This window comes from Thamnophis sirtalis, unplaced genomic scaffold, assembly GCF_051295495.1.
Source record: "Thamnophis sirtalis isolate CommonGarterSnake01/CBP01778 unplaced genomic scaffold, rThaSir2_p1.2 scaffold_13, whole genome shotgun sequence".
In the NCBI taxonomy this organism is placed as follows: domain Eukaryota; kingdom Metazoa; phylum Chordata; class Lepidosauria; order Squamata; family Natricidae; genus Thamnophis; species Thamnophis sirtalis.
In genome coordinates, this window is record NW_028261393.1 from 32,123,889 (window position 1) to 32,141,380 (window position 17,492).

At 47.6% G+C, this 17,492-nt stretch overlaps 1 protein-coding gene across 2 annotated transcripts in view; it reads left to right on the forward strand.

The window, feature by feature from the left end:
* Nucleotides 1-15,659, forward strand: part of FHL3 (four and a half LIM domains 3) — a 24,096-nt gene extending 8,437 nt beyond the window's left edge. For both annotated transcript variants that reach the window (XM_087727890.1, XM_087727889.1), the window contains exons 2-6: nucleotides 11,579-11,761; nucleotides 13,725-13,899; nucleotides 13,980-14,149; nucleotides 14,259-14,445; nucleotides 14,541-15,659. In XM_087727890.1, the coding sequence (XP_087584016.1) occupies nucleotides 11,606-11,761; nucleotides 13,725-13,899; nucleotides 13,980-14,149; nucleotides 14,259-14,445; nucleotides 14,541-14,692 (840 nt within the window). In that variant the 5' untranslated portion in view covers nucleotides 11,579-11,605 and the 3' untranslated portion in view covers nucleotides 14,693-15,659. The remainder of the gene's footprint in view (nucleotides 1-11,578; nucleotides 11,762-13,724; nucleotides 13,900-13,979; nucleotides 14,150-14,258; nucleotides 14,446-14,540) is intronic.
* The last annotated feature ends 1,833 nt before the right edge of the window (nucleotides 15,660-17,492 follow it).

Below are 17,492 nucleotides of genomic sequence, written 5' to 3' on the forward strand. Positions count from 1 at the left end.
AAATTGTTCTCCCCGTCCAGACACAAACTTCCAGCTTTGCCCTCAACTCAGCTGAGGTGTGGGACCTGAATGAGTTCTGAATGTAAAAGGGCCTGGACTCCTTACTTCCAGAGGTAGGAATACTCAGACTGCCTCTCGGATCCATGGTTAACAGTTACACGTGGGGTGGGGGTGGGGTGTATTTTCCCAGTTTCCTGAACTTTATAGATGGATGCAGGATGATGTCCCTTTTTTCTCCTCCCCAACTCCTTTCATCGTAAGCACTTCTGTGGCTCCTTCTGGAACAGTATTGGGGCAGTTTTGGTCAGTATGCTCTCTTGGGCCTGGCAGGCCCATCAGGCTTCCCACCCAATCTCCCGGTGAAATGGGATGGCTTGTCTCTGAACCGTTGCAGCAAAGAGGACATTTATTATGGCCTTGAAAGGTCAAAGGGCCTCTTCCTGGGAAAAGTTCTGCACAAACAACCTCCTTGCTTGAACATGGGTGTTTTTTACCAGGCTGCGAGTATTGAGTCGCTGCTCTCTGGGGCAGGGTTTTAAAGCAAGAAAAAAAGGCTTTCTGTAGAGAGTTATGGTTGGTTTGTGGGGGCTGTAATTGATACTGGATGGCCCGTGCCCAGGCTCTCTACTACTAAGGGAATCCCTATCCAGCCTTCCTCTCCTGTAGGGAACAGAGCCCCCCTCCTCCTCCTTCCGTCCTCCTCCCCCCCCCCTACCTCTTGCAAACACACAGCAGCAGATAGCAGGAGAAGAACAGGCTCAGCCTGTCAGCTCTCTGTCTTTTTGGACTGAAATGGGGAGGGGAGTGGGTGTTTCCTTGCTGGAAAAGAGATCAAAAGTTCTTTTTACTGTCAGTAACCAGGACACCACCACTTGACTTGATTTCTCATCATTTCTCATTGCAAAGCCTTCACACCCTTAAACACCTGATTTATGTCCTCCTCTCCCCCTCCCCGTGGCAGCTCTCCAAACAAAGAGTCACCACCACAGAGCGAGCCTGTTTTGACCAAATTTGGGGAAAAAGTTCCCTTGAGCAGTTGAGCAACAATAGTATGTGGAAGATGGTGAATTGCTGCCTCCCCTGGCTGAACACACAACCGGATCCAAGGAGCAGCGTCTCCCGCCTCAAGTTTTCTCCTTTGCTTTGCTTTGCTTTGGTCTGAGCAGCTTCCTCTCTTCCAGCCTTGCTTGTTTTATGGAGACCTGCGATGAGGACACGGGTTGGATAATCAGACTATGCCGTGGAGCATGGTTTCAGGGCTCCCTCTGACCTGCAAGGGATCAGCCAGTTTCGAGTTTCATTTTATTTATATGCCGCCCTATTCCCAGCGGGACTCAGGGCGGCGCACAAAACCCAAGGAGGGGAAGGAAAACACAAAAACTACACAAAAAGTACAGGGCATATAAAAACAACCAACAGCCACACGATTCGAGAGGGGAAGGGAACTCATCAACCCCAGGCCTGCCGACACAGCCAGGTTTTAACGGCTTTTCGGAAGGCCTGGAGAGAGGTGAGGGTCCGAATCTCTGCGGGGAGCTCGTTCCAAAGGGCCGGAGCCGCCACAGAGAAGGCCCTCCCCCAGGTCGTGGCCAGATGACATTGGCTAGTAGACGGAACCTGGAGGAGGCCAAATCTGTGTGATCTAATGGGTCTTTGGGAGGTAATTGGCAGCATGCGGTCTCTCACGTACCCAGGAATCCCTTGGCGGCGGCTCTTCCTGAAAAGGCAGACTCAGCTACAGGGTGGTACCTAGATCACCACAATATCTTCTTTAGAGGATTATCCTTAGAGACCATCAACTTCCTGCAGTCCCTGTTGCTGTCATTAAGCAAAGATTATGGGTCGTTAAACAGGCACCTCCTCACAATTTCCTATAAGCTTCCAACAACCAAACTCTGGGGAAACCGGAAGGATGTTGCAAGTCCCAGGTGGCTTGCAAGCAGAGAGGCAGGTAACCAGCAGCTGTTGCTGGGTGCGAGAGGGTGCATGAGTGGATGGTGGCATGGTGCAGCGTGACTCAGAGGGAGAGAGAGAATGCAAAGATGGAGATTTACCCAGCCAACTTGTGACATTCTCTGCCAGCTTCCCATTGATAACTTTGTTTGTAGGAAGCTGATAGGGAAGGTTGAAAATGGCCATCACGTGACTGCAAGGCACTTCAACCATCATAAGTGTGAGCCAGTTACCAAATGCCAAAATCACAATAATAATGTGACTATGGGGGTGCTGGAATGGCTGAAACTTGGAGGACTCGTATCCACCATTTAAATTCAAGACCACCATAACTTTGAATGCTTGGTGAATGACTGGTTGCTAACCAAGAACTACCAGTTTTACTTTTATTATGGGGTTACACTAACAGAATCTTACAAGTCTGAACACTTCACCCCTCCTCTTGCATGAGATGCTTTCTCAAATTGCATTTTTGCCCCAGATTTAGATTTCCTTTTTGTGACTGTTGTCTTGATTCTGGTTCTTTCTCCTGTTCTCCAAGGATATTCCTCTTCCCATTACATTTAAAGAGTGCTTTTCAGCTGAATAGCCAGTTGTATGGGCTATTCTTGTGAAAAGGGCTGATTCTTGCTTGCAGGAAGTGTGGATTTTGCCTCCCATATGAACCTGTCTCCAAAAGTCCCATTTCTTCGTCAGCTGAAAGACATGCACTCATTGGGAGTGGGAGACATCCACAAGGCTGGGAGGCAAAACACTTGGCCTTCTCGGAGCAGCAAACCCCAACCCACTACAGTCACACAATGCTGCTAAAACTTGAGAGAGGCGGCCCACCAGACCTAGGCTATCGCCTAAGCCGAATAAGGTGCTTTCTTTCATTTTAGGGTGCCAGGCTGCCATTTTAGGCTGTGCTGCTTCTCCCCATCTGCCTGTCTACTTGGCTCTCAGTTCACTGAAATGGGAGTCAAATTATTCAGATAATTTGACCCAATTTCAAGATTTGCTTGGGGTGGATGTTAATAATTTTAACAGTTCCGCTCTTTCTGGAAGCCTTGAAACATATTGTCTGTTGTGGAAAAATTCCTTTCAGGTTGCTTATGGCCCCAGGGTGGGGAAAGAAAAGCAGACCTTCAATGGAAGGTAGGATCTAGGCCAGGTCATATGGGAAGCATCTGTTTCCCAGCCTCCTCAGGTGGTGGACCAATAAGCTTAATATGTAATCACTACAGGCCTCCAGTATCCTACAAGCCAAAGAGATCCTCCCAGGCCAGGTCAGGAGTTCAAACTATCCTGACAGAGGGAGGACAGGCCCTATCACTGGAATGACTTCCCTTCAGAGGTTGTGGGTGTTCCATCACTTGAGGTGTTTTAAGAAGAGATTGGACAGCTATTTGTCTGGAATGGTATAGGGTCTCCAACTTGAGCAGAGAGTTGGACTAGAGGACCTCCAAGGTCCCTTCCGATTCTGTTATGCTGTATTCTATATCATGCCTTTCTGGAACAGAATCCTTGCAATGTAACTTGCCCTTGGGAATGAGGAAAAATAGTCTGATGTTTGAAGGATACTGTCCTCCCTCCCTCCCCCCCCCTCTTTTTTCAGCTCCTTCAGTTGTTCTTCACAGGATCTACATTGACTGCTGAACCTATTCCAATTTCTTAAGTTTCTTAAAGGAGGGGGGCATCCAGAATGGGACAGTCCTTGAGAGGCTGAAGTAGGAGAGTGGGACGACTATGTCCTATGAATGGAACATGATACCACCATTTAGCCATCTAAAACTGTGTGTCTTCTTTGCTAATACAGGATACTTCTGGGTCCTATTCAGTTGCATATCTGAGCATTATTTTTTATTCCTCATCTTTGTTCAATGTTGTTACTCTCAGATCTTTTCCCTATCTCTCATGTTCCTTGGGAATCTTATTACTATATATTTCTGTCTTTTAGGGTATTAACTATTCTACATTTGTGCAAATTTCACTTGCATTTTCTCCATCTAAATCCTCCTTGATCCAAAATTTTAATCATCCCATGAAAATGATGAAAAGCAAAGGCCCGAGACTGATCTTTGGTGCATCCCACCCCACCTGCCTCCATTTGATGAGGAATAATTGATCATCATCTTCAAAGATGGTTTTGGGGCCAGGAAAATCCTAAGAATCCTAGAATCCTAATCATGCCACAATAGACTTCATCCAATACTTCACTGAAAACAAGATACCTATTTATAGCAATGTGCAATGTATTGAGGAAATTATCCAATCAGAAACATGAGGTGAATCTGGCAGAAAGTCCATGCCATATCTGTAATTACTGGTAGTACTACTACATTTTCAAAGTGCTTTTCTGAGGCAACCCTGTAATTTATTGGAATTTCCTTTCTTGCCTTTTCCTTCTGAGATAGGGACAATACCTGCCCCTTTTTCAGTCATCATCAGAACTTCCCTGTTCTGGATTTCTCAAAGGCAAATGTGTCAAGGATTGTCTAGACCTGCCCTTTGTTCCTTTCTTTCTTCCCTGTAGTTTAACTGGTCCTGGAGATTTAAGATCATTCAAAACAAAGAGCTGTCCTGGATTAGATTTCTACCAAGTTTAAATCCTGCTCCCTTTTGTGTTGCTTCTGTTTCTTTCAAATAACTCTTGCATTTTGGTAAATCCACCAGATCTCCATTGTGCCTATAATGTTTTTTGCTATCCTTATTATTTTTGACACTGAACATTACTGTAGAAGCAGCGAAGACCATGAACTTCACCAGTCAATATTCTGCTTTTTCTTTGAGTTGTTTAAAGACCATGGTCCCTACCCTTTCCAGTATTTTGTGTAAAATACGTTTATTTCCATTTCCATTTCATTTCATACAATCACATGTATACTGTGCATGACCGGGGCATATAACATTGAATAATAAACACAGCCCTCGCTTTCATAGACCATACCCCCCAAAATACAAACCCAATATGCCACCTTGACCCACCATACACCCTCTTTCACCCCCTCCAACTTACATTCTTCCTTCCAACATTCCCCTCTAACCTACTTCCCCTCCCCCTCTATCGCTCCTCTCTCCCAATACATTCCCTCCCTTCCTTCTCCTCCTACCTCCAATCCTCTCTCCCACCCTCGCTACCCCTCTTTCTTCTTTCACTCTACTCCTCCCTTCGGTGTATTTCTATTGTCTATCAATATATTCAGCTTGTCCTATTTTTACACTAACATTAAAAAGCCACAGTATACAAGTGCAATCATGTGCTTTGAGATCTAAGACATATTATATTTCCCCCCTCCCCCTAAAACCCCACCTCCCTTCCCTCCCCCCGACTTCCCAGAGCCCGTACACGGTATAGCTTTATAAGAAACACAGTCTAAGATATCTTAAAAACAAAGCAGAAGAAAAGGATCGAAAGGATCTCTGTGTTGAACTCAGCTTCTTACTGTTACCCAAACTTTAAACAGTTTAAGTTATTACTAATCTTAAGCATATGCTATCTGGAATTTCTTAGTCCCATATTTGCTTTGTGTATAGTCAATCCATTTTTCCAGTCTCGTTTATATCTCTCGTTTGAGCGATCTTTAAGATATGCTGAGATTTTTGCCATCTCGGCTAAGTTTATAACTTTCAAAGTCCATTCTTGAGTTGTAGGTACGTCTTCCTTCTTCCAGTATTGCGCCACCAACAGTCTTGCTGCAGAACCAAATTAGTCTCTACCGCTGTAAAATCAGTACCCTTTCCAGTATTGTGGGGGGAGGGCAGGGAACAGAAAATGATGCCTTGCTAGCGGAGAGCAGCGGGCACTCACATGCGTGAAGCTCTGTTTGCACTCGCATGTGAGTATGAAACTCCATTTGTGGAAGCAATGAGCCCTCGCACGCATTTCTGAAGCTCTATTTGGGTGCACCCACTACTCACGCAAATGGAGCTACACACACACACAAGTACCCACCACTTGTGCAGATGGAGCTGTGCACTCGCCTGCCACTTGCATGGCCTGGTTCTGAGGGGGCCATGGCCCAGTACCAGACCATGGCATAGGGAACAATCCTTTAAAATGCCCTCTTTCAGCAACACCTTCACTTTCTACAATGCATACATCTTTATGGGACAGGGTTTTCATTTCCAGTTGCTACTTAAAGTCTCCCAAACTAATTTTACCACGTTAACCAAACATTTTTTTTAACCAATCCTTGTTTGATGTGATGTATCTTGTGCCAACAGTCCTTGTTGTAGATATTTCAGGGCCTGGCTCCAGAAACTACATTTTTCCCATGGTTACCCCATTTTTGTAGCCATGTCATGACTTGCAGAGATCACCAGAACCTGATGGATTACATCACAGAGTTCCAAAGAAGCTAGCAGATGTCATCTCAGAACCACTGCACCACATCTTTCAAAAATCCTGGAACACTGGAGAGCCATCAGACGACTGGAAAAGAGCTGATGTGGTTCCCATCTTCAAAAAAGGGGAAAAAACAGACCCAGGAAACTACAGACCAATCAGCCTAACATCAATACCCAGGAAGATACTGGAAAAGATAATTAAAAAAACAGATCTTCCAACACCTAGAAACGAGTAAAGTAATAACTAGCAGTCAGCACAGGTTTGTTAAAAACAGATCATGCCAAACCAATCTTATTTCGTTCTTTAACATAGTGATTAAATTAGTAAACCAGCAAAATACTGTGGACATAAAATATTTAGACTTCAGCAAGGAGTTTGACAAAATAGACCACAACCTACGTCTTTGTAAGCTAGAAAAAAGTGGGATAGATAGCTTCACCAACAGATGACAAACTGTACTCAATGAGTAGTCCTTAATAGGTCCAAGTCTACATGGAGAGAAGTAAGCAGTGGGGTAACAAGGTTCTGTTTTAGGCCGAGTACTCTTCAATAGCTTCATAAACTATTTAGATGAGGGAATAGAAGGGGAACTTACCAAATTTGCAGATGATACTAAGCTGGCAGGAATAGCTAACACCCTAGAAGATAGGCTTAAGATCCAGAAGGATCTTGACAGACTTGAACACTGGGCCTTATCTAACAAAATGAAATTCGATGTAGAGAAAAGTAAAGTCCGACACATAGGCTAAAAAAAAACCAAAATACAGATATAAACTGGGTGAAACCAGGTTTAATAATGGTGATTGTGGGAAGGATCTTGGAGTCTTAGTCAACAACTGGCTAAATATGAGCCAGCAGTGTGCAATGGCAGCCAAAAAAACCAATACAATCCTAAATTGCATTAATAGAGGGATACAATCAAGATCAAGTGAGGTACTAATACCACTCTATAAAGCCATAGTAAGACCACACTTAGAGTACTGCATCCAGTTTTGGTCACCACACTATAAAAAGATGTTAAGACTGTAGAAAAAGTGCAGGGAAGAGCATCCAGGATGATTAGGGAACTGGAGACTAAAACATATAAAGAACGGTTACAGGAACTGGGCATGGCTAATCTAGTGAAGAGAAGGACCAGTGGAGACAATAGCAGTGTTCCAATATTTGAGGGGTTGCCATGGAGAGGATGGGGGTCAACCTATTTTCCAAAGCACCTGAAGGCCAGACGAGGAACAATGGATGGAAACTGAACAAGGAGAGATTCAACTTAGAAATAAGGAGGAACTTTCTGAGAACAATCAACAGATGGAACAAATTTGCCTTCGTAAATTGTGGAGGCTTCATCCCTTGAAACTTTCAAGAGGAGATTGGACTGTCATTTGTCAGAAATTGTGTACAGCAGTGATGATGAATCTTTTAGAGACCGAGTGCCCAAACTTCAATCTAAAACCCACTTATTTATCGCAATTTAACCTGAATAATGAGGTTTTACTACCTAAAATAATAATAAAGACAGAGTTCAGCTAATTATTCTAAGAAAAAATGTGAAATTCATTTCTATGCCCCTTCATTTTTTTTCCTGATTCTGAAATATTATGCTTAGCAACAATTAAAAAAACTTTTGTAATATTATTTCTCTCTTTCCCCCTCCTTCCCTCCCTCCCCCTCTTTCTTCTCTATCCCTCCCTCTCTCTCTCTTTGTTTCTCTCTTTCCCTCTCTTTTCCCCCCTCTGTTTTTCTCTTTTCCTCCTCTTTCTCTTTCACTCGCTGCCTCTCTCTGTTTCTCTCTTTCCTCCCTCCCTTTCTCTTTTCTTTCCCCCCTTTCTTTTCTCTTCCCCTTGCTCCCTCCCTTTCTCTTTCCCCCTCCTTCTCTGTGTGTTTCTTTCCCTCCCTTCCTCTCTTTCTCTAACTCACTCCCCCTCTCTCTGCCTGTTACTCTCTCTCTCTTCCACTCCCCCTCTCTCTGCCCCTCTGTGTGTCTCTCATTCCCCCCACTCTGTCTCTCTTTCCCTCCCTCTCTCTCTGTCTCTTCTATCTATCCCATCCATCCATCTGTGCTCTCCTGCCCAGCTTCATGTGGAGACTGGCAGGCAAAGCCAAGAGTTAGAGATCCACGCAAAATAAGGCAACTACAACCTGGATCCTGTTGGGGAGACCCCCTACCTCCCTTTCTCCCCCAGGGCGGTGGCTTGAGCACAGCTCCTTCCTCTGAGGCAACCAGCAAGCAAACAAATGTAGTGCTCTGGCAGTGGCTCCGAGCCCCACCTCTGGCTGGCAACAATGGAGCAGGCAGGGCACACACCTTCCCTGCCGCCATGATGGCACTGGCCAGGAGGGATGCGTGAGCTAAACCTACAGAGCTGTACTCAGCGGAGTTTGCAAGCAGGCTTGGTGGGGCCATTTAGCGGGAAGGGAGACCCTGGCCCATTTGGTTCACTTCAGCGCAGGATGGGAACGCAGAAGGCTACCCGGATACCTGCGAGACAGTCTTCTGCCGCATACCTCCCTAAGACCAATAAGATCACACAGGATGGGCCTTCTCCGGGTGCCTTCAGCAGGACAATGCCGGCTGGCGATGCCTCGGAGTAGGGCCTTCTCTGTTGCTGCTCCAGCCCTATGGAATGAGCTACCCCCAGAGATCCGGGCCCTACCCACTCTCATGGCCTTCCGTAAAGCTATTAAAACCTGGCTTTTCCGGCAGGCCTGGGGCTGTTGACCTCTTGATTGAGGTCCAGCCCCCCTTTGATTGGGTGCATGTTGTGCTTCTTCTTAATTTTGTTGTGTCTTATTGTTTTAACTCTTTTTTAATATTTTTCATTTCTGTAAGCCGCCCGGAGTCCTTCGGGATTGGGCGGCCTAGAAATTCAATAAATGAAATGAAATGAAGGCAGAGGAAATCCATGCCTCTTGGCATTCAGCCCTCAATGACTGTTTTGGGTGACTGGGAGGATAGGGCGAGGGCGGGGCCAGCCAGCGGTGGGATCGCCCGGCAGGGAGCCACAGCAGAGGGACAAAAGAGCCCGTGGCTTGCCAACACCTGCCCTATGGCATACTGTGCTGCAGCTATAGTGTGCGTGCCCACAGAGAGGGGGTCTGTGTACCACCTCTGGCATGCATGCCATAGATTTGCCACCAGGGTGTAGGGTCTCCTGCTTGAGCAGGGGGGTTGGACTAGATGACCCATAAGGTCCCTTCCAACTTCCAAAGAGGACTGAAAACAGAAAGGATGAGAGCACACTTGAGCTTTCTTCCAAGGTCTGCATGCCTGTGGTGTCTTGGTTGCAACTATTTCTCAGTATCATTTCTTCCACACATCTAAGCAAGAAGGGATAATTGCCTTGTTGGTGTACTGGAAAGGTCTTGGGAGTTGTTCTGTCATGTCCTTGATCTTTACTCTAGGCAGACAGTGTGTAACTCTTGAGCTAATAGGTCCAGTCAACATACCCTTTGTTTCAATTTCTTTGGTAGTCATGAATCACCACTTACCATGATCCTTTGTCTTCTTATCGGGTACAATCTCCTCCTTAGCACCCTTTGGAGGTGCATCCTCTCTTTCTGTTGCCATGTTTGGTTTCTAAGAACTTAAACAAGGTTTCTAAGTTTCTGGAGGGCTTCTAAGCCCATTGCTTCTGGTCATTGCCCTCCTTCACTCGGCTGCTGCCAGTTCATCATGCCTTCTTGTGGAGGAAGTCTATGTAATAGCCCCTCCTGCCTTTGCACATGCACATCCTTTCTCACCAACTCAGGGGTGACCCTCTGCTGCTCCAGTTCTTCACAGACTGTCACAAACGTGCCAGTGCAATTGATACACAGCACCTTGTTTTCAGACAGGAAGACCAGCATTGCAGATCACTTCTGCAGGCTCCTGTGTTGTCCATCTTCACATTTGTTTCACTGAGCACCACTGAAAGGTTTTCCTTTCTTCTCCTGTTCCCTTCAGGCTCTCCCATTGCCCAAGTGCAAACTCTTGTTTTAGAGAAAGAATTTGTTAAGGAGTTGACTCCCCTCCCCCACTGTAGGAACTTCATTCTCACCATTTCTGGAGATGAGATATTGAATCACAGGGAAGAGAGGCATAGTGAGACCTAGAAAATAGCGTCTGTTTCCAAGCACGAGGAGCACATATGAAGAGAGCTCTTGTCTCTGGACACTGTTGGAGGTCCAGTTTCAAATGTAAGGAAATATTTTTTAGTGTTTGGAGAAGGGACAAAAGATGGTGCTTGCTGAAGAAAGTTTGCAAGCCATCCACTTGGAATGTTGCAGGAGAGCTGGGTGACCCGGTACACTGGACTTGTTAAATTAAATAATAAAAATTATATTTCTTATATAGCAGCTAAATGGTATTATTTATTTTAAAAGTAGAAATGTTGTTCATATTATGAAGTATAAACCTAGCAATTGGCCAGGAAGATTGGAGAGCCAGGATGTGGTTCTTCTGCTCAAGACAGCACTTGTCCCAGGAGACAGGGCCCTTGGCTTGGCAAAGGCCAATGGAAGTTCAGCTTTTGTTGCAACATGGCAGCACATGTGCTGCTTTTGCAGTTTTCCCTCTTCCTCATCCCTCTTCATGCCCCCTCCTCCTTCCTTCTCTGGTTTATTTCAAAAAGAAATTAATTGCTTGAATTTCCTAGAGGCTACAGTGATTGCTCACCCTCTCCCAGTTTCAGGACAGCTAGTCCAGGCATGCTTATCCGGGAGCTCCTGGCTGGAGACCAACCCATTGGCTTTCTTGTAAGAGGATAACAGCCCCTTGCTCATCTGCTTTTGCTGCACTGGAAGACCTGGGCAGGGCAAAAATGCTCCCCTTCCCACGACTCTGGTCATGTAAGAGGGCAGCCTCTAGCCAAAGCTTCTTGGGAGAATTTGCTTTCTGCTGGCAGCAAATGTGGAGTGGTGGATTTGCCCCCAATCCCAGATTGAATTTGCCTGGCTGAGAGTCAAGAAAAGCTGGAGGGCTACCTAGCCAAGGGTGCCCCAGAGTTTGAAAATGGACTTCTGGCATCACCAGTGGAGGCTGAGAGCCTCTGGACATAAAGCCCATCCAGCAATTTAGACAAGAAACCTTGTCTAAAATGAAATCAGAAACCATTTCTTTTATATTGCAGTTCCCCCACCATTCAACACCAGTGCAAGGTGTGGCTTGTAAGCTCAGAATGGCATCTTCCCTTCCCCAGCTTGTGTGGGTATTCATAGGAAAGAAAGACAGAAGGAGGACCACTTTCCCCAGTGGGAAGATCTTCCCCCCAAAAACCTGGCTAGGGAAATCAACTGCAGTTTGTTTTTCTTGTTTCCCAGGAAGCACCTCAACTTCCAGCCAGCAACATGACAGAGGGCTTTGACTGTGCCAGCTGCAAGGAGTCTCTTTATGGGCGCAAGTACATCCAGGGAGATGAGGGTCCCTTCTGCATCCCCTGCTATGACACCCAGTTTGCCAATACTTGTGACGAGTGCAAGGAGCTGATTGGACATGACTGCCGGGTGAGGTGCCTCAGTTCTGCTCAGGCTGCTCCTGCTTCCCCACTCCCCCCATGCTTTATGTGGGACCTTTAAAAGGCAAGCTGGAGAACATATAAAATGCCCAATACCCAAACAAATCTTAAGTAAGTTCCACAGCATTCCCCTGGGACATGTCATTACTTTAATAGCTAAGGAGCAGAGGTGGGTTCCTACCTATTTGGTCCTGTTCGGCTGGCGTACCTTTCCGAACTGGTAGTAATGGCAGCCTGGCCACACACCCAGACTGGTTCCCTCAGTCACCACTGCCGTTACCGGCATGTTTTTTGGCTACAAAAGGAGGCAGAGAGAAACTGTTGCCAAGAGGGGGAAAGAATTTCCAATTTCAGCCTCCTGGTGCGGTGCAAGGCTTTGGGTGAAGGTGGGAGGGAGGTTGAGCAGCAGGTTGAGTGAGGGGTGGGTGGCGGCGTTTTCCCCTTCTCCCAGTCTCCAGAAGCACTCTGCAGGCTTCAGCAGGGCTGCAGGAAGAGAAAAGTGCCCCTGTTTTTGCAAAAAAAGGAGCGTTTTCCCCTTCTCCCAGCCCTGCTGAAGCCTGCAGAGTGTTCCTGGGGGCCAGGGAGGACAAAAACTTTTTTTTCTTACTAGGTAGTTTGCAGGCACTGCCTTAGCTTGGGCAAGCCTGGAGCCCCCCCCCCCCCCCCTCTCCCTGACAAAACTTTTGGTCACCGTTTCAGTGGGCATGGCTTGGTGAAGGGGCCATGTGACTGCATCAGTGACATCAAGTTGGCCATGCCCACTCAGTCACATGCCCCCCCCCATCTAGTCACACCCACTGAATCGGTAGTAAAAAAAATTGAAGCCCACCCTTGCTAAGGAGGCCCCGATATTTCCAGCCTTTTGGGCTATCTGGGTGACTGGAGAAGACCCATGGCCACTTTGGCCTTCTCGAGGCTCAGGACTTGCCCTTTTGACCCACCATCTCAGCTGCTGACCCCTTTTATTTATTCCTCTCTCCCAGTCCTCACTCTGCAAGCTCTTCCATTAATCCTTTCCCCACCCCACTGTGCTTACCCAGTTTAAATTTCTTGGAGCAACCTCTCCAGGTTTCAGTCCTGAGAATTTGTAGAAGGCATCCAGGAGCCTCCTGACTGACACATGTTATGAAATGGAAATGTTTGCTCTCCCTTGCCTTGGCTAGGGGGGCTGGGGCTGGGGCTGGGGCTGGGGCTGGGGCTGGGGCTGGATTGACAGGATTCAGATGAGGAGAAGAGAGGGAGGAGAGGTGGTGATGCAGGGACAGATTAAGTATAAAATGGAGTTCAAGAGCTTTATCAGGGGTGGGGGGGTGTTTTAAAAAGCCTGTTGTCTTTATTAGGACAGCCTGAATGCCTGACAGTCAAGTGTGTATAAATGCAGAAACTTCTTGTTCACCTGTCTTTGTTTCAAGACAGCTGCTTTGAGGTACCTGATGCAGCATCCTGGGAGGTTAAAAGACTCTCACATTGCTTTGTTGCTGTTGTCAAACTTAATTGTTTTGCACAAAGTTTGCCCATCCGTTCTGTGTAGAATCCCAATATGCCAGATCCCGTTAGTGGAAGAGATGCCCTTAACCTTGTGGGTATTATTTTTTGGGATCTGTGATGGTACTTTAGATGTGGGGGCAAAGTAAAGGTGGGCTTCTAGTGTTAGCATCATCTCCTCTTGTCCCATTTTGCTTATGAGAACCTACCTCAGGCTGGGTGGAGTCTTGTCTGCACGTGTGGATGAGCCTCCCCGGCAAGACAAGGGCAGTGGCATGTCTGCTTTGGGCTGAGCATACCATGAGTGCATTTGAGCGAGCTGCAGGTGGCAGCTGACAGAGTTTGGCTCTTCTGTTTCTAGGGCTACCTGCAGGGCATGGAGGGGCCACCTCGCAGGAGAAATACAAACATCAATCCCAGGAAGCGGTAGGCAACTGGCTTCTGACCTCTGCTTGTCACCCCCACAGGAGCTCTACTATGAGGACCGCCATTACCATGAGGGCTGCTTCCGCTGCTTCCGTTGCGACCGCTCCTTGGCCGATGAGCCTTTCACCTGCCAGGGGCAGGAGCTGCTCTGCAATGGCTGCTATTGCCGGGAGTTCTCCTCCCAGTGTGTGGCCTGCCAACAGGTGGTCATGCCAGGTGCGATGATGATGCCCCTAGATCCAGACCCAGCAGCCCCTGGGCTTTCAGGTGCTCACCCACCTTCTTTCTGCCCACAGGTTCTCGGAAATTGGAGTACAACGGGCAGACTTGGCATGAGCACTGCTTCCTCTGCAGCAATTGCAAGCAGCCCATTGGCGCTCGTTCCTTCATCCCGGAGCAGAACGAGTATTACTGCGTCTCCTGCTACGAGAACAAATTTGTGCCGCGCTGCACTCGCTGCAAGAAGGTTGGATCTTGAACAGGGGAGGGGAGGGGGATGCAGCTGGTAGGAGGGTCCTAGGGCAGGGGGAGCCCAAGCCGGACCCTGAGGTGAGCTTTTACTCCTGTGCTCACAGTCCCTGACCAAGGGAGGAGTCACCTACCGGGATGAACCATGGCACAAGGAGTGCTTCGTCTGCACAGGCTGCGAAGCCCCCCTGGCTGGGCAGCAGTTCACCTCCCAAGAGGATCAGCCCTATTGCATCAAGTGTTTTGGCAGCCTTTATGCCAAGAAATGCAGCACCTGTGCCAAGCCCATCACAGGTAAGTCGGGCGGGAGGGGGACTCCAGAGAGCTGGCTCTCCGGCAGAATCGAGTAGAGGTGGGCCCCTGTCCCATGCCTTCCCTTTCTTCCCCAGGTTTCGGGGGAGGCAAGTACATCTCCTTTGAGGATCGCCACTGGCACCAAAGTTGCTTCACCTGCTCCCGCTGCACTACCTCACTGGTGGGGAAGGGCTTCATCCCTGACAACGATGAGATCCTATGTCGCGATTGTGCCGGCAGTCTCTGAAAGGGCATCCTGGGCAGTTGTCCTCTAGATTGTGTGTGTGCCAAAGTTCTCTCCTGGGACAGTGGCAGGGCAGGGATGGTCCTCCTCTCCCTGGCATTGCTGATTGACACCAGCCACCTCTTTCCTGCCAGACAAAAATGGTGGCTTTCTCACCCGGCCTGTCTCTGATGAGCTCGGGCCGCTTCCCTTGTTCACTAGCAGCATGGCAGTGAAGTCCACCTCCACCAACCACAATCTGCCTTGAGGGCCATTTCCTTCTGGGTTCAGAAGAGAGTAGGTGCATGTCTCTCAGAGGGTGGGAGCCTTCCATTTCCCATCCAAGTGCATCGGCTCTTCCCTGAGATCCGTCCCGGTTGTCCGAAAGTTAGTAGGAGCAAGCTCTTTTTTTCTCCCTCACCGTCATGTTTTTTTCTAGTCTGTCCACTTTTGCAGGGGAAAGAAGACCTCCGTCCCCGAGGCATGGAGTACCACCTCTCTCATCCCCCCTAAAAGTTCTGGAGTGGCAGCTAGTCCTTTGACATCCTTCCTTTGCTTTGTCCCCGGGAATCCCTGAGTGGCCGGAAAAGAAAGCTTGCAAGGCACCAGAAAAGGCTCCAGTTTTTTTCTCACACAATTGCTGGGCTTGAGTTTTGAATCCCCTGACCTCTACTACCCTCCCACCTCTGGGCCTGGACTTTCTATCTGCTGCTTTCTGTCCTGGGAGTCTCCCACCCTTCAAGCTTGTCCTCCCACCTAGAAGAAAGGGGCTCTGTCGTTTTCTGCAGACATTCTCTGTGGCCTGAATTTCTTTGGTGAAATGCTATGCATGTTCCTATAAATGCACTATGTAGCCATTCCCTCAAATGCTTTGCTGTTGGGGAGTCCGAGACCACAGCTGGGTGTCTGCCTGTTGGTGGGGTTGCTCACCTCTGGTCAGTGGATCTCTCCCCTCCTTTTCTGACTTTCTCTAATAAATCATGTTAATGGATTACTAAGAACAACTCACTTGGAGAATGGGGGTGGGGGATGAGATGTGTTTGCTGTGCTGGATTCGGCATTTAGTCTTCTCACTGAGCTGCTTCCCAAATCCTAAAGAATTCAGCACTTCCTCTTCCAACCCACCATCTGATGCTGCTGGGTGTGCCCAGACCTCTGCTCCACCCAGGATTTAGTGCAAATAAGGGGAAGGGTGCCCCATGATAAGGGTTGCTCCTGCCAAGGGGAGCACTGCTTCACATCCAGCCAGTCTGACACTGCATCCCCACTGCACCTGGGCATCCCATGTTTCTTCAGATTGGAAAGAAGAGGGAAAAGTCTGCAACAGAGGTCAATACCCTCTGGCAAGCAGAGCTCACAATAAGTGAATGTCAGCCAAAGTAACTATGGCATACTGTGGCTTTCCCCCACACCATCCTTTCTCCCTGAACTAGAGTTCAGGGAGTTCAGCAGCTTGGGAAAAGGAATAAGTTTGGGTCAGACCTTTTCCTGCTTGCAGAAGACACTCAGCAACTTTGCAGGCTATCTGAAGAGGGTGGCTTGTGTAGCATTTGAACAGGGGGAAGGGATGCTCTGCCCCCACTTCCAGGCACCTCTATACTGCTGGAATCCACTAGTGGTGGATCCTTCCCAAAAAAGGCCAGCAACATCTGGATTCCATCCCAAGGGTGGATGGGTCATAACCTGCTCAGTCTGCCTGGTTTATTTGTGGGCTGAAATGAGATCATATGGTAAGGCCTGGCAGAGTGGCAGTGAAAAGGTCTCTGAGCTTGATGAGAAACCAGATGCTCTGGGCAAGGAGATGGAGCTCAAGGGGGAAAGAAGCCAGACATATAGAAGCCCCACAGGCATTCGGGAGAGGCTTCAGTCAACTCTCCTAGTTGAGCATGGGCAGGGCGGGCCCAGTGCTGCCTGAGGAGCCTTGTACCCTTTCTTCCCTTTACCTTCATGGGTCTCCTGGAAAGATCACCCACTGCAGCAAACCATAGTGGTCTGGAATCAGTCCTCCTGCTGAGTCCAGTTATCTCCATCCCAAAAGATAATCAAGCAACAGATCTGCAAACACCAAGAAATAAGCAAAGCTATTATGGAAGCCGACATTTGTCAAAAACAGATCATGCCAGTCAAACCTTATTGCATTCTGTGACAAAGTGACTAAATTAGTGTACCGGTGAAATGCTGTGGACATAGTATACTTGGCATTTGACGAAGTGGGCCATAAGCTACTTCTTGGTAAAATAGAAAAATGTGGGATACACACATGTGTACATCACCAAAGTCTCTACATGGAAGGAAGGGTACCCCAAGGCTTTGTCTTCGATCCAGTACTCTTCGATATCTTCATAAACAATTTAGACAATCGCCAATACACCAGAAGATAGGCTAAAGAGTTGGAAGGATCTCAACAGACTAGAACACTGGGCCCTACCTAACAAAATGAAACTCAATTGTGAGAAAAGTAAAGTTTTACACTTAGGGAAGAAAAAAAAACATGCACAGATACCAAATAGGTGACACTGTGGCTCAATATCAGTAACTGAGGGATGCAGAAATCCTAGTGGACAGTACTTAAATATGAGGCAGCAGTGCGCTGTAGCTACAAAAAAAAGCCAATGCAGTCCTAGGCTGCCTCAACAGCGGGGTTATATCAAGGTCATGTGAAGTGTTAGTACCACTTTATACTGCCTTGCTAAGATTCCAGTTGGAATTCTGCATTCAGTTTTGGTCACCACAATAGACAAAAGTGTTGAGGATCTAGAAAGAATGCAGAGGAGAACAACAAAGATGATGAGAGGTCTGGAGGCTAAAAACAGGATGAATGGTT